At 36.7% G+C, this 20670-nt stretch overlaps 1 protein-coding gene across 4 annotated transcripts in view; it reads left to right on the top strand.

The window, feature by feature from the left end:
- Positions 1-20112, top strand: part of sema5a (sema domain, seven thrombospondin repeats (type 1 and type 1-like), transmembrane domain (TM) and short cytoplasmic domain, (semaphorin) 5A) — a 393767-nt gene extending 373655 nt beyond the window's left edge. For 2 of the 4 annotated variants that reach the window (XM_061965607.2, XM_061965608.2), the window contains exon 22: positions 19173-20112. In XM_061965607.2, coding sequence (XP_061821591.1) covers positions 19173-19292 — 120 coding nt within the window. In that variant the 3' untranslated portion in view covers positions 19293-20112. Of the gene's footprint in view, positions 1-11217; positions 11482-19172 lie in introns of all 4 variants that reach the window. The other 2 variants (XR_012050550.1, XR_012050549.1) reach the window with 2 other exon arrangements.
- The last annotated feature ends 558 nt before the right edge of the window (positions 20113-20670 follow it).

Below are 20670 nucleotides of genomic sequence, written 5' to 3' on the forward strand. Positions count from 1 at the left end.
AGATCACGAGTTGTTGTCAGTAAGGTCTTCTAGATGGCCTAAGGCAGATATATAGTGATGTTATGAGCTAGGTAACATAAGAACTCTTACCCAGCATGCCACAGTCGTGAAGAGCATGCGCAGTAGCCCCTTTTAGGTTGTTGAATGTAGCCATACCGGCTACATGTTATTGACGAGCACGCTGTGGAGTAAACTTTAAGAACTCAGCAACACGCCTCGTCTGCATCTTTTATGATTAGACAAGACAACACATATATTTGCAAGGCCATTTTCAAGAAGGATTTTTAAAAACAAACTACATCTTGTGAGACGGCTTATACAGCATCGAATGGGCTCTACAAATTGTGAGTTCATATATTTAATTTATTTATTTTTTTCACGTTTAATATGTTTTTTGCAATTTTAATTATGACAGTACCACATAAGATGTTTTAAGTTAAAGTACCAATGATTGTCACACACACACTAGGTGTGGTGAAATTTGTCCTCTGCATTTGACCCATCACCTTGATCACCCCCTGGGAAGTGAGGGGAGCAGTGGGCAGCAGCAGTGTCGCGCCCGGGAATAATTTTTGGTGATTTAACCCCCAATTCCAACTCTTGATGCTGAGTGCCAACCAGGGAGGTAATGGGTCCCATTTTTATAGTCTCTGGTATGACTCGACCGGGGGTTAAACTCACAACCTACCGATCTCAGGGCGGACACTCTAACCACTAGGCCACTGAGTAGGTAGGTTTTAATTGCTGATGCGTGTTTATTGATTTTTAAATGCGCCAGAAAATAACCGTTTTGTACATTGTTAATGTGGTTTAATGCCCAGTAAATGTGTTCCTGTATAGTATTTCTCCAGCAATGGTCATGTGGTGACATCAATGATGGTATTTTGAGAGGTAATCATCAAAGTCGGACATCACTGAAGGCCTAGGTGGGAAACGCACGACCCGCCACTGGGTCTTGTACTGGGTAAGAAGCTACTTAACCAACAGAAAGCAATACGTGAAGCTCGGTGATATATGATATGTCAACAGCACTAAAAATATCTTGCGGCGTACCCCAGGGGTCAATACTGGCACCAAAATGTTTTAATGTTTATACAAACAGCATTTGTAAAGTTACAAAAGACTTCAAGTTAGTACTATTAGCAGACAACACATTATGCATGATGTTCAGGAGAGAACACACAGAAGCTAATATAAATAAAAACAGAAAAAATCAATAAATTAAAGAAATGATTTGACAAAAACAGACTATCTTTGAATCTCAGTAAAACTAAAATAATGCTATTTGGAAACAGCAGGAGATAAAGTCAAACACAAATACAAATAGACAGAGTAAAATAAAATCAGATATTTGGGTGTAATAATAGATGATGAAATGAACATAAAAAATATACAACATATGGTGGCAATAAATATTTATATCATGAACAAAACAAAATATGTCCTAGACCAAAATGTACTCCATATACTCTACTGGTCGGTAGTGTTACCATTTGTTATTGTGTAGAAATATACGGAAATAACTACAAAAGTTTGTAATTGTGTTACAAAAAAGATCAGTTCGAATAATTTGTTACGTTGGATATAGAGAACATACAAACCCTTGATTTATTAAATCCAAAATATTGAATTTCAACAGTTTGGTGCATTTTCCAACTGCTAAAATTTTGCACAAAGCAAACTTTAACCTGCTACCAAAGAATGTGCATTTTTTTCACAATATAAGAGGAGAAATAGAACTTTTGAGAAAATATAACTTCAAACATTTGTATGCCCGTACAACACACAAAGGCCTACTGAAATGCGATTTTCTTATTTAAATGGGGATAGCAGGTCCATTTTATGTGTCATACTTAATCATTTCGCGATATTGGTATATATATATATATATTGGTATATATATTGGTAACCCCCCCCCCTAGAGGGGGGGGGTTACCCACATATGCGGTCCTCTCCAAGGTTTGTCATTCACATCGACGTCCCACTGGGGTGAGTTTTTCCTTGCCCGTATGTGGGCTTTGTACCGAGGATGTCGTTGTGGCTTGTGCAGCCCTTTGAGACACTTGTGATTTAGGGCTATATAAATAAAGATTGATTGATTGATATTGCCATATTTTTGCTGAAAGGATTTAGTAGAGAACATCGACGATAAAGTTCGCAACTTTTGGTCGTTGATAAAAAAGCCTTGCCTGTACCGGAAGTAGCAGACGATATGCGCGTGACGTCACAGGTTGTGGAGCTCCTCACATCCGCACATTGTTTACAATCATGGCCACCAGCAGTGAGAGCGATTCGGACCGAGAAAGCGACGATTTCCCCATTAATTTGAGCGAGGATGAAAGATTCGTGGATGAGGAAAGTGAGAGTGAAGGACTAGAGGGCAGTGGGAGCGATTCAGATAGGGAAGATGCTGTGAGAGGCGGGTGGGACCTGATATTCAGCTGGGAATGACTAAAACAGTAAATAAACACAAGACATATATATACTCTATTAGCCACAACACAACCAGTCTTATATTTATAATGCCACAAATTAATCCCGCATAACAAACACCTCCCCCCTCCCGTCCATATAACCCGCCAATACAACTCAAACACCTGCACAACACACTCAATCCCACAGCCCAAAGTACCGTTCACCTCCCCAAAGTTAATACAACACATATATTTCCCCAAAGTCCCCAAAGTTATGTACGTGACATTCACATAGCGGCACGTACGTATGGGCAAGCGATCAAATGTTTGGAAGCCGCAGCTGCATGCGTACTCACGGTACCGCGTCTGCGTATCGAACTCAAAGTCCTCCTGGTAAGAGTCTCTGTTGTCCCATTTCTCCACAGGCCAATGGTAAAGCTTGACTGTCATCTTTCGGGAATGTAAACAATGAAACACCGGCTGTGTTATCCGGCACAACAGTCAGGAGGTGCATTCTACGGCGGTGGTGCGTTATCCGGCACAACACCTGCCGCAATACACCGCTTCCCACGTACAGCTTTCTTCTTTGCTGTCTCCATTGTTCATTGAACAAATTGCAAAAGATTCACCAACACAGATGTCCAGAATACTGTGGAATTTTGCGATGAAAACAGACGACTTAATAGCTGGCCACCATGCTGTCTCAAAATGTCCTCTACAATCCGTGACGTAACGCGCAGGCGTCATCATACCGAGACGTTTTCAGCAGGATATTTTGCGCGAAATTTAAAATTGCACTTTAGTAAGCTAACCCGGCCGTATTGGCATGTGTTGCAATGTTAAGATTTCATCATTGATATATAAACTATCAGACTGCGTGGTCGGTAGTAGTGGGTTTCAGTAGGCCTTTAAAACCTTTAAGTATGTGGAGATATGATTTAAGCAAATAAGTCAAAAATGTTCTAATATGATGCAGTTTAAGAAACTGTTCAAACAAAAGGTGTTTACAAAGTAAAAGGAGAAAGAATTATAACAAACCTTGAACTTATTGAAGATTTAAAAAATAGTAATCTCATTAAGTAAATCAAAACTGACTTAACTATTTATGAAGAGAACTGTATTTGGAATGCACTGATATAAATTGTGTACAAACTAAGAACAGGAAGTGAATAATGTGTAAGTATGGAAAGGGAAAAGGATTTAATAAGCTTACTTCTTTCTAGGATCAGTGTCGTTGTGGCCTGTGCAGCCCTTCGAGACGTTTGTGATTAAGGGCTATATAAGTCAACTTTGATTGATTGGTTGATAACAAGGGTCAACTTTTCTATGCATTAACAAAGTCAAAACAACAACTAGCTGAACTAAATTTTCAGCCACCATACTGACACTCACGCACACAACGCACACGGTTACTAGCTTTGTGGTGCACTCACAATCACAAAACTCTTAACTTTATCAGGCAGGTCACTACAATGATCAGGAATAAATAATTAAATCCATTTGACCTTTTCTGTTAAATCTTCTTGGTGTGCAGCAGAAGAAGGCAGGGAGGCAGTGTCGACAATGTTGTGGATATTTTCTGAATGTTTCAAACCACACATTGCTTGTCATTTCTTTTGTTTTTACTCCTATTAGGCTAACAAAACTGTAAACATGTTGTAAACAGACTAAAAACACTTAAGAGGTACACAAAGTAGCACAGTTGCTAACAGCAGCACTGTGGTGCTGACTGAATGAGCACCAGAGATCGATAAGCCCGCCCACAATGGATGTGCTGCCGGGCACAAAATGGCTGCGGTGCTAGACACATAACGGGTGGATGTCGAGGTCCCTGTATTGTGATTTCCCACCGTCTGTGAGGCCATGAATGTAACAGGGTGAGTTCTGGCAGTATGTGGGTGCAGGCTGAAGAGGACAATTGAGTTTTAGGATGTTGTTTTGGTGTGGTTAAGGCCGATGTTGTGTTTTTGTAATACCGAGTATATTGTTCAACCACCTCCTTGTCATCTTTACATTGTCTGTTGCAGTGCCTTTAGATGGTGCAGGGGCCCATAGCAGCACCTGGTGCTCACTGAGAATTCTCCAAAAGTCTCCACGAGATTTGTCGCAAGTACTTTTTCATGAGCAGTCTTGAGAGTGCTTTGATTACTGGGTGAAGTTTTAAATTGGCAACAGTAACGACCCCTCCTGCGCTATCTTGTTATTATTCTCCGGCAAACCAGAGGCCTCATTCTAAAAACGTTGTTGCGTCAACATGGGTAAAATGTATGGCTGTAACTTTCACCGTTAACGTTAGTATTTATAGAAAAATTCATTCTTCCGACACCTGATGGTGTCACCACAAAAACACATGCACTATAAGATATACTGTATATATCACAATGTTATAAACATTGCTCTAAATCTGTATGTAATTGTATATTTATTTGCAAAAGTCTATATATCAAAATACAGAACCATATTAATGTAGTCATACTGTACATTGTACACAGTAGGGTTGTTCCGATACCTTTTTGTACCGGTACCAAAATGTATTTCGATACTTGTCGATACTTTTCCAAATAGAGGCGCCCGCAAAAAAATGCATTATTGGCTTTATTTGAACAAAAAAATATTATGATACATTAAACATACGTTTTTTTTATTGCAATCAAAGAACAATTTTGTCATTAAATAAGATAGTAGGCAACTTCACTTGTAGTGAAAGGCTTGTAATTGGCTGCTGACATATGCAGTAATATATTGTGTCATTTCTCATTCTATTATTTTGTCAAATTCGAGTGACATGCGGTAGAAAATGTATGATTTATCTATTTATTCATTTACTGTTATTATCCGGTTATTTCAGTTTTAACATGTTTCATCTACATTTCTGTTCAAATGTAATAAACACTTATTCTTCTGTTGTTTGGATACTTAACATTAGTTTTGGGTGAAACCACAAATTTGGGTATCGACCCGATACCAAGTAATTACAAGGTCATACATTGGTCATATTTAAAGTCTTCATGTGTTCAGTGACGTATTTCCTGAGATTGTAAACATAAGAAAAAAAATTTAAAAAGGAAAGACAAAAAAATCTCAACGTAATCATTGCAATATCAACTACGGCTCTTGTACAAACCCCGTTTCCATATGAGTTGGGAAATTGTGTTAGATGTAAATATAAATGGAATACAATGATTTGCAAATCATTTTCAACCCATATTCAGTTGAATATGCTACAAAGACAACATATTTGATGTTCAAACTGATAAACTTTTTTTTTTGCAAATATTCAATAACTTTAGAATTTGATGCCAGCAACACGTGACAAATAAGTTGGGAAAGGTGGCAATAAATACTGATAAAGTTGAGGAATGCTCATCAAACACTTATTTGGAACATCCCACAGGTGAACAGGCAAATTGGGAACAGGTGGGTGCCATGATTGGGTATAAAAGTAGATTCCATGAAATGCTCAGTCATTCACAAACAAGGATGGGACGAGGGTCACCACTTTGTCAACAAATGCGTGAGCAAATTGTTGAACAGTTTAAGAAAAACCTTTCTCAACCAGCTATTGCAAGGAATTTAGGGATTTCACCATCTACGGTCCGTAATATCATCAAAGGGTTCAGAGAATCTGGAGAAATCACTGCACGTAAGCAGCTAAGCCCGTGACCTTCGATCCCTCAGGCTGTACTGCATCAACAAGCGACATCAGTGTGTAAAGGATATCACCTAATGGGCTCAGGAACACTTCAGAAACCCACTGTCAGTAACTACAGTTGGTCGCTACATCTGTAAGTGCAAGTTAAAACTCTCCTATGCAAGGCGAAAACCGTTTATCAACAACACCCAGAAACGCCGTCGGCTTCGCTGGCCTGAGCTCATCTAAGATGGACTGATACAAAGTGGAAAAGTGTTCTGTGGTCTGACGAGTCCACATTTCAAATTGTTTTTGGAAACTGTGGACGTCGTGTCCTCCAGACCAAAGAGGAAAAGAACCATCCGGATAGTTATAGGCGCAAAGTTGAAAAGCCAGCATCTGTGATGGTATGGGCGTGTATTTGTGCCCAAGACATGGGTAACTTACACATCTGTGAAGGCGCCATTAATGCTGAAAGGTACATACAGGTTTTGGAGCAACATATGTTGCCATCCAAGCAACGTTACCATGGACGCCCCTGCTTATTTCAGCAAAACAATGCCAAGCCACGTGTTACATCAACGTGGCTTCATAGTAAAAGAGTGCGGGTACTAGACTGGCCTGCCTGTAGTCCAGACCTGTCTACCATTGAAAATGTGTAGCGCGTTATGAAGCCTAAAATACCACAACGGAGACCCCGGACTGTTGAACAACTTAAGCTGTACATCAAGCAAGAATGGGAAAGAATTCCACCTGAGAAGCTTAAAAAATGTGTCTCCTCAGTTTCCAAACGTTTGCTGAGTGTTGTTAAAAGGAAAGGCCATGTAACAGTGGTGAACATGCCCTTTCCCAACTACTTTGGCACGTGTTGAAGCCATGAAATTCTAAGTTAATTATTATTTGCAAAAAAAAAAAAAAAAGTTTATGAGTTTGAACATCAAATATCTTGTCTTTGTAGTGCATTCAATTGAATATGGGTTGAAAAGGATTTGCAAATCATTGTATTCTGTTTATATTTACATCTAACACAATTTCCCAACTCATATGGAAACGGGGTTTATACTTGCTATCCTTCTCCTCGATATCTGCGTCGACCCTCCCTTTTGTTTACATTGAAGAGCACTGGATTGCTGCTAGTGGTGAGCTATTGTTTTCTCCTACCGTGTGTAGTGAAGCATAATTAGTTATTCCTCGTCCTGCAGGAAGGATATTTGGAAGAAACGTACTTTATTTGTTGCCATACAGGCGAGGATTAGTGATTTAAAAGTAGCTAAAATACTATGGCGAAACGTTGGTCGCTAGTTAGCTGGCTATGTTTTAGAGCACCGCTTACGGAGCAGTGCTTCAGTGTTTATAGCTCCACCTTAATCAACAGGTTCAAACCCAAAATACATCCGTTCTCCCTCTTCTGTCTTCACACTGTTTCTCCTTGCAAGTTGACGAACAATCATGTTGATGAAAAAAATTAAGTACCGGTATTTTTATTTTTTATGTCCTGTCCAGCTACTCAGGCAAATCATATACGGTAGTTGATGTAGATGCCCATATCGGCTGTACACATTTACTTTACAAAAGAGAAGTGTGGGATACTTTTCTTGTTGCCTTATTTGTATTTGACTTTATTAAATGGATTTATATTATTATTTGGTGCAGCCGGGCCGGAGCAGGAGGGGATAGAAAGAGAAAAAAAGGAAGACAGAGGGGGAAATTGCGGGAATAAGACAGAGAGACAACAATAACAACAACAACAAACACAACAACAACGGAACAGCATCAACGAATAGGATATGTACAAATGTGATGGTAAAAGTGATAGCAAAGAAGCAGTTAGTGAAATAAATATTAATGATACAGAAATGACAATGGACATTATTACACTACAAATGGAGCAATACAAATACCAACGCTATTGATAATGAATAATAACAATAATTACCTCTATTATCAACAATACAATTGTTTCAAATGCAACAATACATATATGTAATGATAACTTGAAATACAAAAGAAAGCAGATAAATAAAGGGGAAGAAAGAGAAGCGAACTGTATTAACCTTGTATATTGTTATAGTAACAATAGGTGAAGCGTTGTCAGTGTGCCATGTGTTACCCAGGTTCCCCTAGGGCAACAACGTTAATATATGTTTGATGAAACGTGATTATGTGCATGAATATATGTATGCATATGTGCTTGCATATGTACAGAATGTGTATATGTATGTTTGTACAGTGAATGTATATGTACAGTATGTGTGTATAGTATGTACTGGTATTTTTCAAAAGCAGAATAGTACCGTTTTTAATTTATTAGTACCACGGTACTTTGTTAGTAGCTGTATACCGTACAACCCTACTACACACACACAATAGCACCATATTGTAAATGTATCCATGTCTTGCCGTGTCATGTAGCGATATTGATGTTTTGACACATTTTGTGTTTGAGACAAGCGGTTCGAATTGGGTGTGTGAGGTTATATGTTCCGTTTGTGCATTGTTGATAAATATATTACAAAAGAACAAAGTCATTTTAATTGGCATACCTGCAGAATTAGTCAGTGAAAAAGTTAAATAGAGTCCACTTTGTCTCCCTAATAGACCTCCTTTTATCCCCTTTTCTATGGTCTGTGACCGTGCTGTATTTAGTTGTGCAGGTATGGTTTGTTAAGTTGCAGATGATTCACAAGATAGGTTTTATAACAAAAATAAAGTAAATAGCCAGCGGCTCTGTGAAGGAGAACAAATCCTTTGGCTGAGCACAAAGCTCCGGTGAGTGTAATTGCATCAAGGCATGAAGGTGTCAGCTGCGTTCATCTGTCACACAATTAGAGTCAGGAGCATAATTCAGTTTGCTCAGTTGCAGACAGGTGGCTATTAATATAGACGGGACACCAAAAATACATAAAGTTAAACATAAACTATGAATAAAGGCTTGTTTTCCAAGGGTATTTTGAATGTGCTAAAATAATGCCTCATTTCCAATTTTAATAATGAAGTATTTTAGAATACAGCATTGTCATCCCAGGCATAACAATGTTTTCGTTACTGTTAAGTGCCATTCAGTTTTTGATGTTACACCATTTTGACTTTGTATTTGCACTGAATTATTTGTTTTATAAAATAAAATTCTAATTTAGAAATCTGTTCCTTAAAGAGCTTTTGCAAAAACAACACCTCAGAACAAAAAAAAAAGTCTAAATACAACGTTTGAAAATGCCAGTTGTAATCCCACATTTATTTAATATTACAAATGCAATGTCATACTGTATGTGAAGGTTTTAATTTGGTTTACACTCTATGAATTTTTTACTTTGTAGATTTACCACCTTTTTCCCATTCAAAGCATGCAGCAGAATGTAGCTGGACTTCTTAAAGGGGAACTGCACTTTGTTTGTAATTTTGCCTATTGTTCACAATCATTATGAGGGACAAGAAGTGACATGTCGTCCTTATTTTAGGGTTTTAAAGATGATTAAAAAAAAAACGCTTGGAAGATGCGGCTAATGGGAGTCACCGTTGTTGCCTTCAAAGCCCTCTAAAATAACTTTATATACACACCGCAAGTCTATATATATACAATGTAGTAACAGACACGTTCATAACAATATGTAATATGTTCAATATTTACTTTAATTTGATCATTTAAATCTTTTCCAGGATTGATTTCTTCTGCGCATTAATTTCTGTTTCCAACGCACGTCCGACTACTGGCAACAAATGTGTGTTCATACTTCCGAAATCTTGTTCTAATCATGGCAGACTTGGTAACAGACAACTAAGACGGCTATTTTTGAGGAGTCACAACCTTTTATTTCTAAATCTAAATATATTGAGGATGAACTACTGCTTATAGAAGCGAGCACAAAGAAGAGGGTGAAACGTTGGAACAGACGGAAGACGAGAGAGTGAGGTGAAAGTCACTCGAAGCTGCAAATGTGGAATTTGGAGGCAAGCTATTGCGACATAAATGGCGTGCTTGTCCAAAAATCGACAGCAAACGTCCCCGGCCAGCTGGACCAAACGCACAACTGTCCATCGAGTGAATCACACTTTAATACCGATCATGATACACGCAGCACGTCATGCGTGTTATTGAAACTACAGTACATACACTGTCTGGCTAGCTCAGCTGTGTACAAATAAACCATGAAATGTGGGCTAATACTTTACAGATACTGTGAGGTTTTTTCCTTGGACTCAGTCTGGACCCCTCCCGAGTGTCCAGCCTTAGACTGATACTTTTTTTACTCTTCCCCCTTTCCCAATGTCACCTTTTTCCCACCTTTTTTTTAAGGAGCGCTATAAGTGGCTGAATCGTCGGCGGTCCCGTCTTGTCCCCTTGTAACGTATGTCTGCTCTTAGTGGGACTGTGCCGAAAATGAAATTTCAGTTCTTATGTGTCTTGTACAATGGACAGTAATAAAGCATCTTGAATCTTGATCGTGATATGATGTCAGTACAGGTTGGTGTTCTATCGCAGTGTTGTGCATTACAAACTCAAACGCGTTTCGAGCTGACGTAGAAGCTAGCTTATCTCCTGCCTTAGCTAGCTTTTACGGCTAATACTGTAGTGAAGTGAATTATATTTATATAGCGCTTTTCTCTAGAGACTCAAAGCACTCTACATAGTGAAACCCAATATCTAAGTTACATTTTTAAACCAGTGTGGGTGGCACTGGGAGCAGGTGGGTAAAGTGTCTTGCCCAAGGACACAACGGCAGTGACTTGGTTGGCAGAAGCGGGGATCAAACCTGGAACCCACAAGTTGCTGGCACGTCCACTCTACCAACCGAGCTATACCGCCCCTCTGTAGCACTGTAATACTGTCACGTTACTCAGTGTTCGCTCTTACAATAACAATGTCGCTACAGCTTGGTTATTAGACAGGTTACGGAACGTAAATAAAATATTGTTTACGGTTTTTGAATGCATTTTTAAAGTGATTTAGAGGTAGACTTTATTGCTCCCATTAGCTGCATTGCTAGCCACCTAGAACACGATTATTGTTACATGTTAGAATGCAAAAGAAAAAAAACCTCTTGTATCTTGTCTCATAATGATTGTGAAGGATAGGCAAAATCCCCCCCAAAAAGTGCAGTTCTCCTTCAAGCGTCATAAGTTAATGATGACGCAAAAACAAGTTTGCTGTTATTTCCTTCCTTCCTTTTGCAGCCTGACGTTTCGGTTCTGTTGCCGCTGGACGAGCCCGCCATGCACCAGCCAGTCTCTGCTAACATGGGGGTGTCCATGCGGGGCCTGGAGATTTTCTACTAACCTCTGACCTCTCGACAACATCCCGCCTTTTGACCACTCCCCCACCTTCCCCGACAAGTTTCTGACATAAACCACCACCACTGCTACTACTTCTTTCTCGTCCTTTCCCGCCACCACCATCGTGCACCTTCCTCTTCCTGTGGCACTTCCTGTGCGTGACAGGTTGGAGTACTGATCGTCTAAGCCTCCTCCCCTCTTTTCTTTCCAGCTTGTATCAAGGCACTGTTACCATCTCTCTAACAACATTTGCATGATTTAGCTTGTTTATCACTCTTGTTTTATTATATTTCTATGTGTGATGACTTAAATGCCCCTCTGTTCATCACTAAAGCCACTATAGCAAAATCTTAGCCTGAATACAAGACCATCTGGACTATATGACACACCCTCTTTATCAACACCTATTATTGGAAAAATATTTTCATTAGGTGTGTGTGAGTGAGTTTTGCGCCACCTGTTGGTTTTTTAAGTATAAATATCTAGAGCGGAAATATAAGATGTCTTGTCACCTGTTGATATATTGTACATCTACAATAAATGACCGGAGCCCTAGTAAGTACATAAAAATGTGTTTTTTACTCAATATGACAGTAATGTTCTTAGAATCCTAAGATAATGCGAAAAAAGCAATAAAAATGTATTCAAACATAACTCCTAAACCAAACATGCAAAATGTCTAATAATGCCTGAAATAATTTATCTTTGTGAGTTTTACTAGAATCATGTGCTTTTGTAAGGTTTGCAAATACACAAATTAGTTTTTTACTCAATATGACGATATAACTGTCACACTCAATATGACAGTTGTTTAAACATAACTCTTAAACCAAACATGCAAAATGGCTACTAATGCCTGAAATAATGTATATGTGTGTGTTTTACTAGAAATGTGTGCTTTTGTAAGGTTTGCAAACACAAAAAGTAGTTTTTTACTCAATATGACAGTAATGTTCTTAGAATCCTAAGATAATGCGAAAAAAGCAATAAAAATGTATTCAAACATAACTCCTAAACCAAACATGCAAAATGTCTAATAATGCCTGAAATAATTTATCTTTGTGAGTTTTACTAGAATCATGTGCTTTTGTAAGGTTTGCAAATACACAAATTAGTTTTTTACTCAATATGACGATATAACTGTCACACTCAATATGACAGTTGTTTAAACATAACTCTTAAACCAAACATGCAAAATAGCTACTAATGCCTGAAATAATGTATATGTGTGTGTTTTACTAGAAATGTGTGCTTTTGTAAGGTTTGCAAACACAAAAAGTAGTTTTTTACTCAATATGACAGTAATGTTCTTAGAATCCTAAGATAATGCGAAAAAAGCAATAAAAATGTATTCAAACATAACTCCTAAACCAAACATGCAAAATGTCTAATAATGCCTGAAATAATTTATCTTTGTGAGTTTTACTAGAATCATGTGCTTTTGTAAGGTTTGCAAATACACAAATTAGTTTTTTACTCAATATGACGATATAACTGTCACACTCAATATGACAGTTGTTTAAACATAACTCTTAAACCAAACATGCAAAATGGCTACTAATGCCTGAAATAATGTATATGTGTGTGTTTTACTAGAAATGTGTGCTTTTGTAAGGTTTGCAAACACAAAAAGTAGTTTTTTACTCAATATGACAGTAATGTTCTTAGAATCCTAAGATAATGCGAAAAAAGCAATAAAAATGTATTCAAACATAACTCCTAAACCAAACATGCAAAATGTCTAATAATGCCTGAAATAATTTATCTTTGTGAGTTTTACTAGAATCATGTGCTTTTGTAAGGTTTGCAAATACACAAATTAGTTTTTTACTCAATATGACGATATAACTGTCACACTCAATATGACAGTTGTTTAAACATAACTCTTAAACCAAACATGCAAAATGGCTACTAATGCCTGAAATAATGTATATGTGTGTGTTTTACTAGAAATGTGGGCTTTTGTAAGGTTTGCAAACACAAAAAGTAGTTTTTTACTCAATATGACAGTAATGTTCTTAGAATCCTAAGATAATGCGAAAAAAGCAATACAAATGTATTCAAACATAACTCCTAAACCAAACATGCAAAATGTCTAATAATGCCTGAAATAATGTATCTTTGTGAGTTTTACTAGAATCGTGTGCTTTTGTAAGGTTTGCAAATACACAAATTAGTTTTTTACTCAATATGACAATATAACTGTCACACTCAATATGACAGTTGTTTAAACATAACTCTTAAACCAAACATGCAAAATGGTTACTAAGGGCTGAAGTAATGTATATTAGTGTGTTTTACTAGAAATATGTGCTTTTGTAAGGTTTGCAAACACAAAAATGTGTTTTTTACTCAATATGACAGTAATGTTCTTAGAATCTGAGATAATGCGAAAAAAGCAATAAAAAAATTATTCAAACATAACTCCCTAAACCAAACATGCAAAATGTCTAATAATGCCTGAAATGTATCTTTGTGAGTTTTACTATAAACATGATCTTTTGTAAAGTTCGCAAACACAAAAATTAGTTGTTTTACTCAATATGACAGTATAACTGTCATACTCAATTTGTTCCTGCTGTCAAAAAAGTACCCTTTTGTGAAACTACTCAACTTTAAGGATCTCCAGTAATTTATTAAAAATTATATATTTATTTGCTCTAATTTAACCGTTTTACACGAGCTGATTCTGAACCAATTTACCGCAAATGCAGCCTCCTGTGATAAGAATATATATCACGATTAGGGATGTAAGGATAAATGATAACTAGAGATGTCCGATAATGGCTCTTTTGCCGATATCCGATGTTCCGATATTGTCCAACTCTTAAGTACCGATTCCGATATCAACCGATACCGATATATACAGTCGTGGAATTAACACATTATTATGCCTAATTTTTTTGTGATGCCCCGCTGGATGCTTTAAACAATGTAACAAGGTTTTCCAAAATAAGAGAACAACTTCAACTCAAATTATGGAAAAAAGTGCCAACATGGCACTGCCATATTTATTATTGAAGTCACAAAGTGCATTATTTTTTTTAACATGCCTCAAAACAGCAGATTGGAATTTGGGACATGCTCTCCCTGAGATAATCCTGATACCCACTACAACTATGGGAAATACTATACTTTGACTTTCACAAAGTCTAAGTCTAAGTCTGAGAAAGTGCATTCTTTCTTTTTTTTTAAACATTGCCTCAAAAAAACAGCTACAAAAACAATGAAGGCACACAGCTTCAGTCCAGAGTATACTAGAGTAATAAAGTAAACAATAACATAGTCCTCCTTTAGTGCAAAACTGCCTGGCATACTGTATAATAGGAAATTATAAACTGGGCTCAATCTGCCCTGCTCTAACGTATTTGTGTGAGTAACAATGATGTGCTGCAAGCGAGTGGTGAGTGCTTGAAGTGGCCTACCAGTCAGCCAGAGCTTCTGAAATGCTGCGTTGAGACAGGGCACCTCCGTTCACTGCAAGCTGCAAAGTGTGCGCTATGCAGGGCAGACTAGCCACACCAAACTCCACCGTCGTGCGTTGTCCCTGACCACAACATGGGCTTTCGCCCTGGGGTGGTTTTTGTTGTATTTTTGTTTTTTCTCGGCGGAGTCTTTAAGCGACAACTGTGTGGTACTACTTTTTTTCGGTGTTTGCTTTTCATCCATCTTCCGCTTGTATTCATCGTGTATCTCCTTATGATTCTTGAAGAGGTGGGAGATCAAATTGCTCATATTAAAGGAAGACGTCTTGGTTCCTCCTCGCATAACCAACTTTTTGCAGTCATTGCAAATTGCCAGTTTTTTATTCGTCAGACACACTTTAAAATAATCCCAAACCATAGACATGGTGTCGTTAGTCAGTCATCGAGCGAGCTCGCTTGTTAGCCACAGCTACAGCACCGGCAACAACACACTCTTGTTGTTATGCTCCGCTCGCGGCGGTTTGATGAGGTCATCAAGCATCGCCAGTAAACCTCTCATGCTGCAGTCGTCAACTCCTGTGTTGTGTGTGGGGAGAGGGAAGAGGGGAGGGGCTGCTGACTGGGTTTATATCCGTGTTTTACCGGGTATGTACCGCTCCGTACAACGGCGTTTTAAAAGGTCATTAATTTTACTTTTTGAAACCGATAGTGATCATTTCCGATATCACATTTTAAAACATTTATCGGACATCTCTAATGATAACAACAGTAAAATTCGCAACAGTTAGTATATCTATTGTCAATTAAAATGACGAGTTTGATAACTGCACTTTGATAAACTCACGGATTGACCGGTGACAGCACACTAGCTGAACAGATATCTAGCTTAAACAGTTAGTATAGCCTATTTTATATTCCTATGGTGTGTAGTGCAGCATGTTGAGCTACTACTTGTCCTCCAGTGATAATGTTACATGTACAAACCTTGGTTTGTTTGCCGCCATGGAGGCCAGAATTGACAACCAAAAAGCGGTTTAACACTGCCAGCTAGCGAGAACGCAACAGTGCGTTGAGAAGCCATTGTTGTTGTCAGCTTTGCAGGAACCAGCTAGTATGTCATCAACATGCATTATCACAATATTGATTGATTGATTGAATAATGTCTTAGAAGTTTGCAAAGAAAAGGGTACGCTTTCATGACAGTACGGCTTCACTGGTACAAGGTAAACTAAAAAGAAATTATTCAAGAAAGCCTGAGCTTGTTTCAATTGAAATACTTTTTTAAACTCCTATAACATTGAAAAACATACAGATATAACAAAAAAAGTGTTCAAAAGGCAAAAAATAATTTAATATTAAATATGTAAACATAACAACCGTATTAAGTAGCATTGCCAAAATGTGTATCATTTATATTGTGCAACCCTACAGCATATCATAGCAACGTATTAAATAAATGAATGGGTTATACTTGTATAACGCTTTTCTACCTTCAAGGTACTCAAAGCGCTTTGACAGTATTTCCACATTCACCCATTCACACACACATTCACACACTGATGGCGGGAGCTGCCATGCAAGGCGCTAACCAGCAGCCATCAGGAGCAAGGGGTGAAGTGTCTTGCCCAAGGACACAACGGAAGTGACTAGGATGGTAGAAGGTGGGGATTGAACCCCAGTAACCAGCAACTCTCTGATTGCTGGCACGGCCACTCTACCAACTTCGCCACGCCGTTCCATTAATAATATTTAATAAAATATTATATGAAAAAACAACATGTTGGTGGTATCATCTTTTACCGCCCAAGACCTCGCTTTCAAACATTTCTAGTGTTTTTGAAACCAATAACGTTGTCTTCAAGGAGTCGAACGGCTAATTATCCGTAGTGATAATTGTTTCACAGCATGTACGCAGTATGCTTTGGTGTGCTTATTGTAGTATTCACACGTACGTTACAGCCACGTTGTGCACATGGCGCAACGTGTTGATTACCTGGTGTGAAACTCACATAATAGAAAAGAAGAAGACAATAAATTAGTTTTTACACTGGCGCACATGTTCATTATCGAAAAAAGTGACTTATTAGATGGTTTTGATTGCCTGCCTTTGAAACTAAGGATGGTTTTAGAGATGAAAGAGGAGGACACATGCAGACAATTCAATTTGCCAGATGCGTTGTCGTCTTTTCAACCTGAGTTCTGACCTCGCTTCTTTCAATAGTTTTCATTTCAGTTGCTTGATTTATTTTTTCTTGGAATATACACACTTTTTACCAAGAAGTATGAGGGCCACACTGAAAAGAAAAGAAAAACTAGCGGTATGGGAATATAGTCATAATATTTCAAGAGTAACGTCGTAATGTCACAGGAATACAAAATAGGAGCTATAATTAAATTGCTATATTGATCGTCAATGATTTTAAAAAGCATTGTTACATTATGAGCACAGGTGTATTGTTTTCATATTTTTCATGATAAAAGTTTTATATATTTTTTACATCATTTCAAATATGTAAATCTACCAAAATAAATGAAAAAAAATAGAATAAAGTTGTAATTTTACTAAATATATTGAAAATAAAAGTTGTGCAAACATACATTTTTTGTTTTATGATTATAGTTGCAATAATAGAAAAAGTTGAATAAAGGAATAAATGATGTTGAAATATTCATACAATGAAAACATATTTTACAAGTTTAAAGTAACAATTTGAGAATATAGAAAATTAATATGAGAACAGCTGTGAAATATTACAGATTAAAGTTGTAGATTTAGGAGAAAAATAAGCCATGTTTCAACAATAATTAAGTTTAAATAAAACAGGCAGCTTTAGGGGTGCACATTTTTACACTATATTTGTTTTCATTTTATTTGACATCATTTCTTTAAATCTTTTTTTAATTTCTGTAAAAAAAAAATTGACTTTCCACAAGTAATGTAAATCAATAACAGTGGGAGCGAAAACAAGTTGTAATTTTTACAGTATAAAGTCAGCGTATGAGGGAAAAAATTTGTAGATTTAAAAGGGAGAAAAAACACATTTCACATTTTTTAAAGATCAAAGTTTTAATATTTTGTTAAAATATTATGATACAGTCTAAGTAAAATGTCTGAAATTTTACCACCCTAAAAATTTAACAATAACAACAGTGCCAGGAAAGAAAGTAGTAGTTGTTATGATAAAAAATGTATATAGAATAAATGTTAAAACATTTTTTATGATTAAAATTGCAATATTAAAAAGGGTATTTTTAGTAAAGTTTAATTAGGTATTTCTGTATTTTTGTAATAGTTTTTTTTTTTTTACAAAACTTAATTTATGAAATGAAAACAACAATAAAGTCGTAAATGTATTAAAAAAAAGATTGAAAATAAAGTAGAATAGAAAACATTTAGTAGAATAAAGTGATACATTATGTTAAAATATTCCTACAATGTAAACATAATATTAAAAAATAACACTAATAAAACGGAGAAAATTAGTCATTTACTGACATTAAAAGTTGTAGTTTAGAGAAAATTTTAAAAAGCCACATTTGTGAAAAAAAGTTACAATATTTTGCAAGAATTACGCTAAAATATTAACTGTTTAACCAGATTTATGTTTAAATATTAACGATATGGTTAACATGTTCTATAGTTTATTTGTTTCAGACATGTTTAAGGAACATTACATGGTTACCTTTTCACAATTTAACATGTTTGAAAAAAAGTAGGAAGAAGTGGCGTTTATTTTACAATACATGGTGGTAGATTTAACATTTACAACAATACAGGCGTAGATTTAAGAACAAAGTCATTTCACGAGATAAAAGTAATCATGTTAGGTGAATGAAGTTATAAATTGACAAGAATACATAGGTTATTGTACAAGAATCAGGTTGAAATATTGCATAGGTACCGTATTTTTCGGAGTATAAGTCGCACCTGCCGAAAATGCATAATAAAAAATAAACACATATAAGTCGTACTGGAGCCCGGCCAAACTATGAAAAAAAACTACGATTTATAGTCCGAAAAATACGGTAGGTCCTATTTATTGCAAAATGAAAGTTATATAGTCGAAATTATTGTCAGAATAATGTCATGATTTTACAAAAAAATTACAAGAAATACTGGAGTAAAGTTATACTGCAATATTGCTTTACATTTGTGCAGAAATTTAAATGAAGTATATTATGATATTAGGAATTGAGAACCAATGTCATCTGCAGTGGACATTTGTTTTTGGAAATATGAATGATAATAAAGATAGAATGTTATGCATAAGACAAATGTCCTGTGCAGTAAGGTTATGCTAATAATGTTTTAAATTCTGCTTTTCTTTTCAGTATGGCCCTGATATTTCATTTGTAGCTTTTATCTTGCCATTTAAAACCGTTAATAATTATGAATAAACGCTAACTCCTTCTGTACTCTTTTCCCCGCAGGCCTTCAACAAAAACAATCTGATTCTGGAGGAACGCAAGAAGTACTTCAGCACGCAGTTGGCGGGGAAAACGTACACCAATACATACTTCAGCGACCTCAACACCTACGATGACTATTAGGCCCGAATTCTGCCAAAAAAAAGAAACTTTTTTTTTTTTTTTTCTGGTCCCATGTTGACTGAATCCTTCTTGTGTGTTTTGTATCGAGATTTGTGGCCGCCCTCGCTCTGACACTCTTGGCTGTGAAAGACAGACAACTGACTGGTCGCCATGCCAACAGAGGGAGGGGCCCACTCTCTCAGGTGCCTTGAGGTACACTCGGAAGGAAAGGTGTCTTTCTAAGGAATGGACGAGTGAGCTTCCCCTGACAGGAAGTTTGTGCTGTCCTGTGATTTGCATGACTCCGCCCCTTTTTTTACATAATTCTATTTGCATGACGCCATTCCATTTTTTTCCTTTTTTGGGGGTGTGGGGGGGCGAGCAGGAATTAGGATGTAGATATTTAAAGTCAGACACTTTTATTCCCACTCAGCTATGAAGGAATTGCAAAAAAAAAAAAAAACATTAGTGTCAAGTGTTAAAATGATCCAGTGACAAGTCAAATGCAGTATGCCTACTAACCAGCCTGCATCGATTCAGTCTATTACACTACTTTTTTATATTTTTATGTAAAAAAAAAAAAAAAAAAAAAAAAAAAAAAAAGAAGAAGAAGAAGAAGAAAAAAACAATAGTGGTTGCTATTTTTTGTCTTTGTATTTGTGGGGGCAAGATGTTGATGAAATGCATTTATTGTAGCAAAAACACTTTTCCCATGTGTACTGCAAGATGGCGCTCAAGTCATCGATTGACGTCAAAATATTCGGTTATTCGGTCGCGACTAACTCTTTTTACATGTCCGCTTGTGTTACTGTGCATAAATTAAACGCTGCTTCCTACAAAATGCGCTTGTCGGAGTCCCCTCACTGCTGTATTACTGCAATTTCTCTGACTTTGTGGATTATTTTTTGACATATTTACGATTTAGATGCGAGAGGAGCGTTCTTAATGAAACGGCACACATTTAGTGTGAAATGTACAAAACCCCAAACCAGTGAAGTTGACACGTTGTGTAGTTCGTAAATAAAAACAGAATACAATAATTTGCAAATCCTTTTCAACGTATATTCAATTGAATAGACAAGATATTTAATGTTCGAACTGAGAAACGTAAAAAAATGTTGCAAATAATCATTAACTTAGAATTTAATGGCAGTAAACTAACACTGTTGCGTACGGCGAGGGAAGGAGACAACACGACACAGGAGGTATCGCTCAATAATAATTTATTGAGCTTGATCAGGGGTGCTCACACTTTTTCTGCAGGCGAGCTACTTTTCAATCGATCAAGTCGTGGGGATCTACCTCATTCATATATATAATTTATATTTACTTATTTATGAAATATATGTTTTTGTTAACAAGTTAAAGGTGTTTAATGATAATGCAAGCATGTTTAACA

This window comes from Nerophis lumbriciformis, linkage group LG07 (assembly GCF_033978685.3).
Source record: "Nerophis lumbriciformis linkage group LG07, RoL_Nlum_v2.1, whole genome shotgun sequence".
In the NCBI taxonomy this organism is placed as follows: Eukaryota; Metazoa; Chordata; class Actinopteri; order Syngnathiformes; family Syngnathidae; genus Nerophis; species Nerophis lumbriciformis.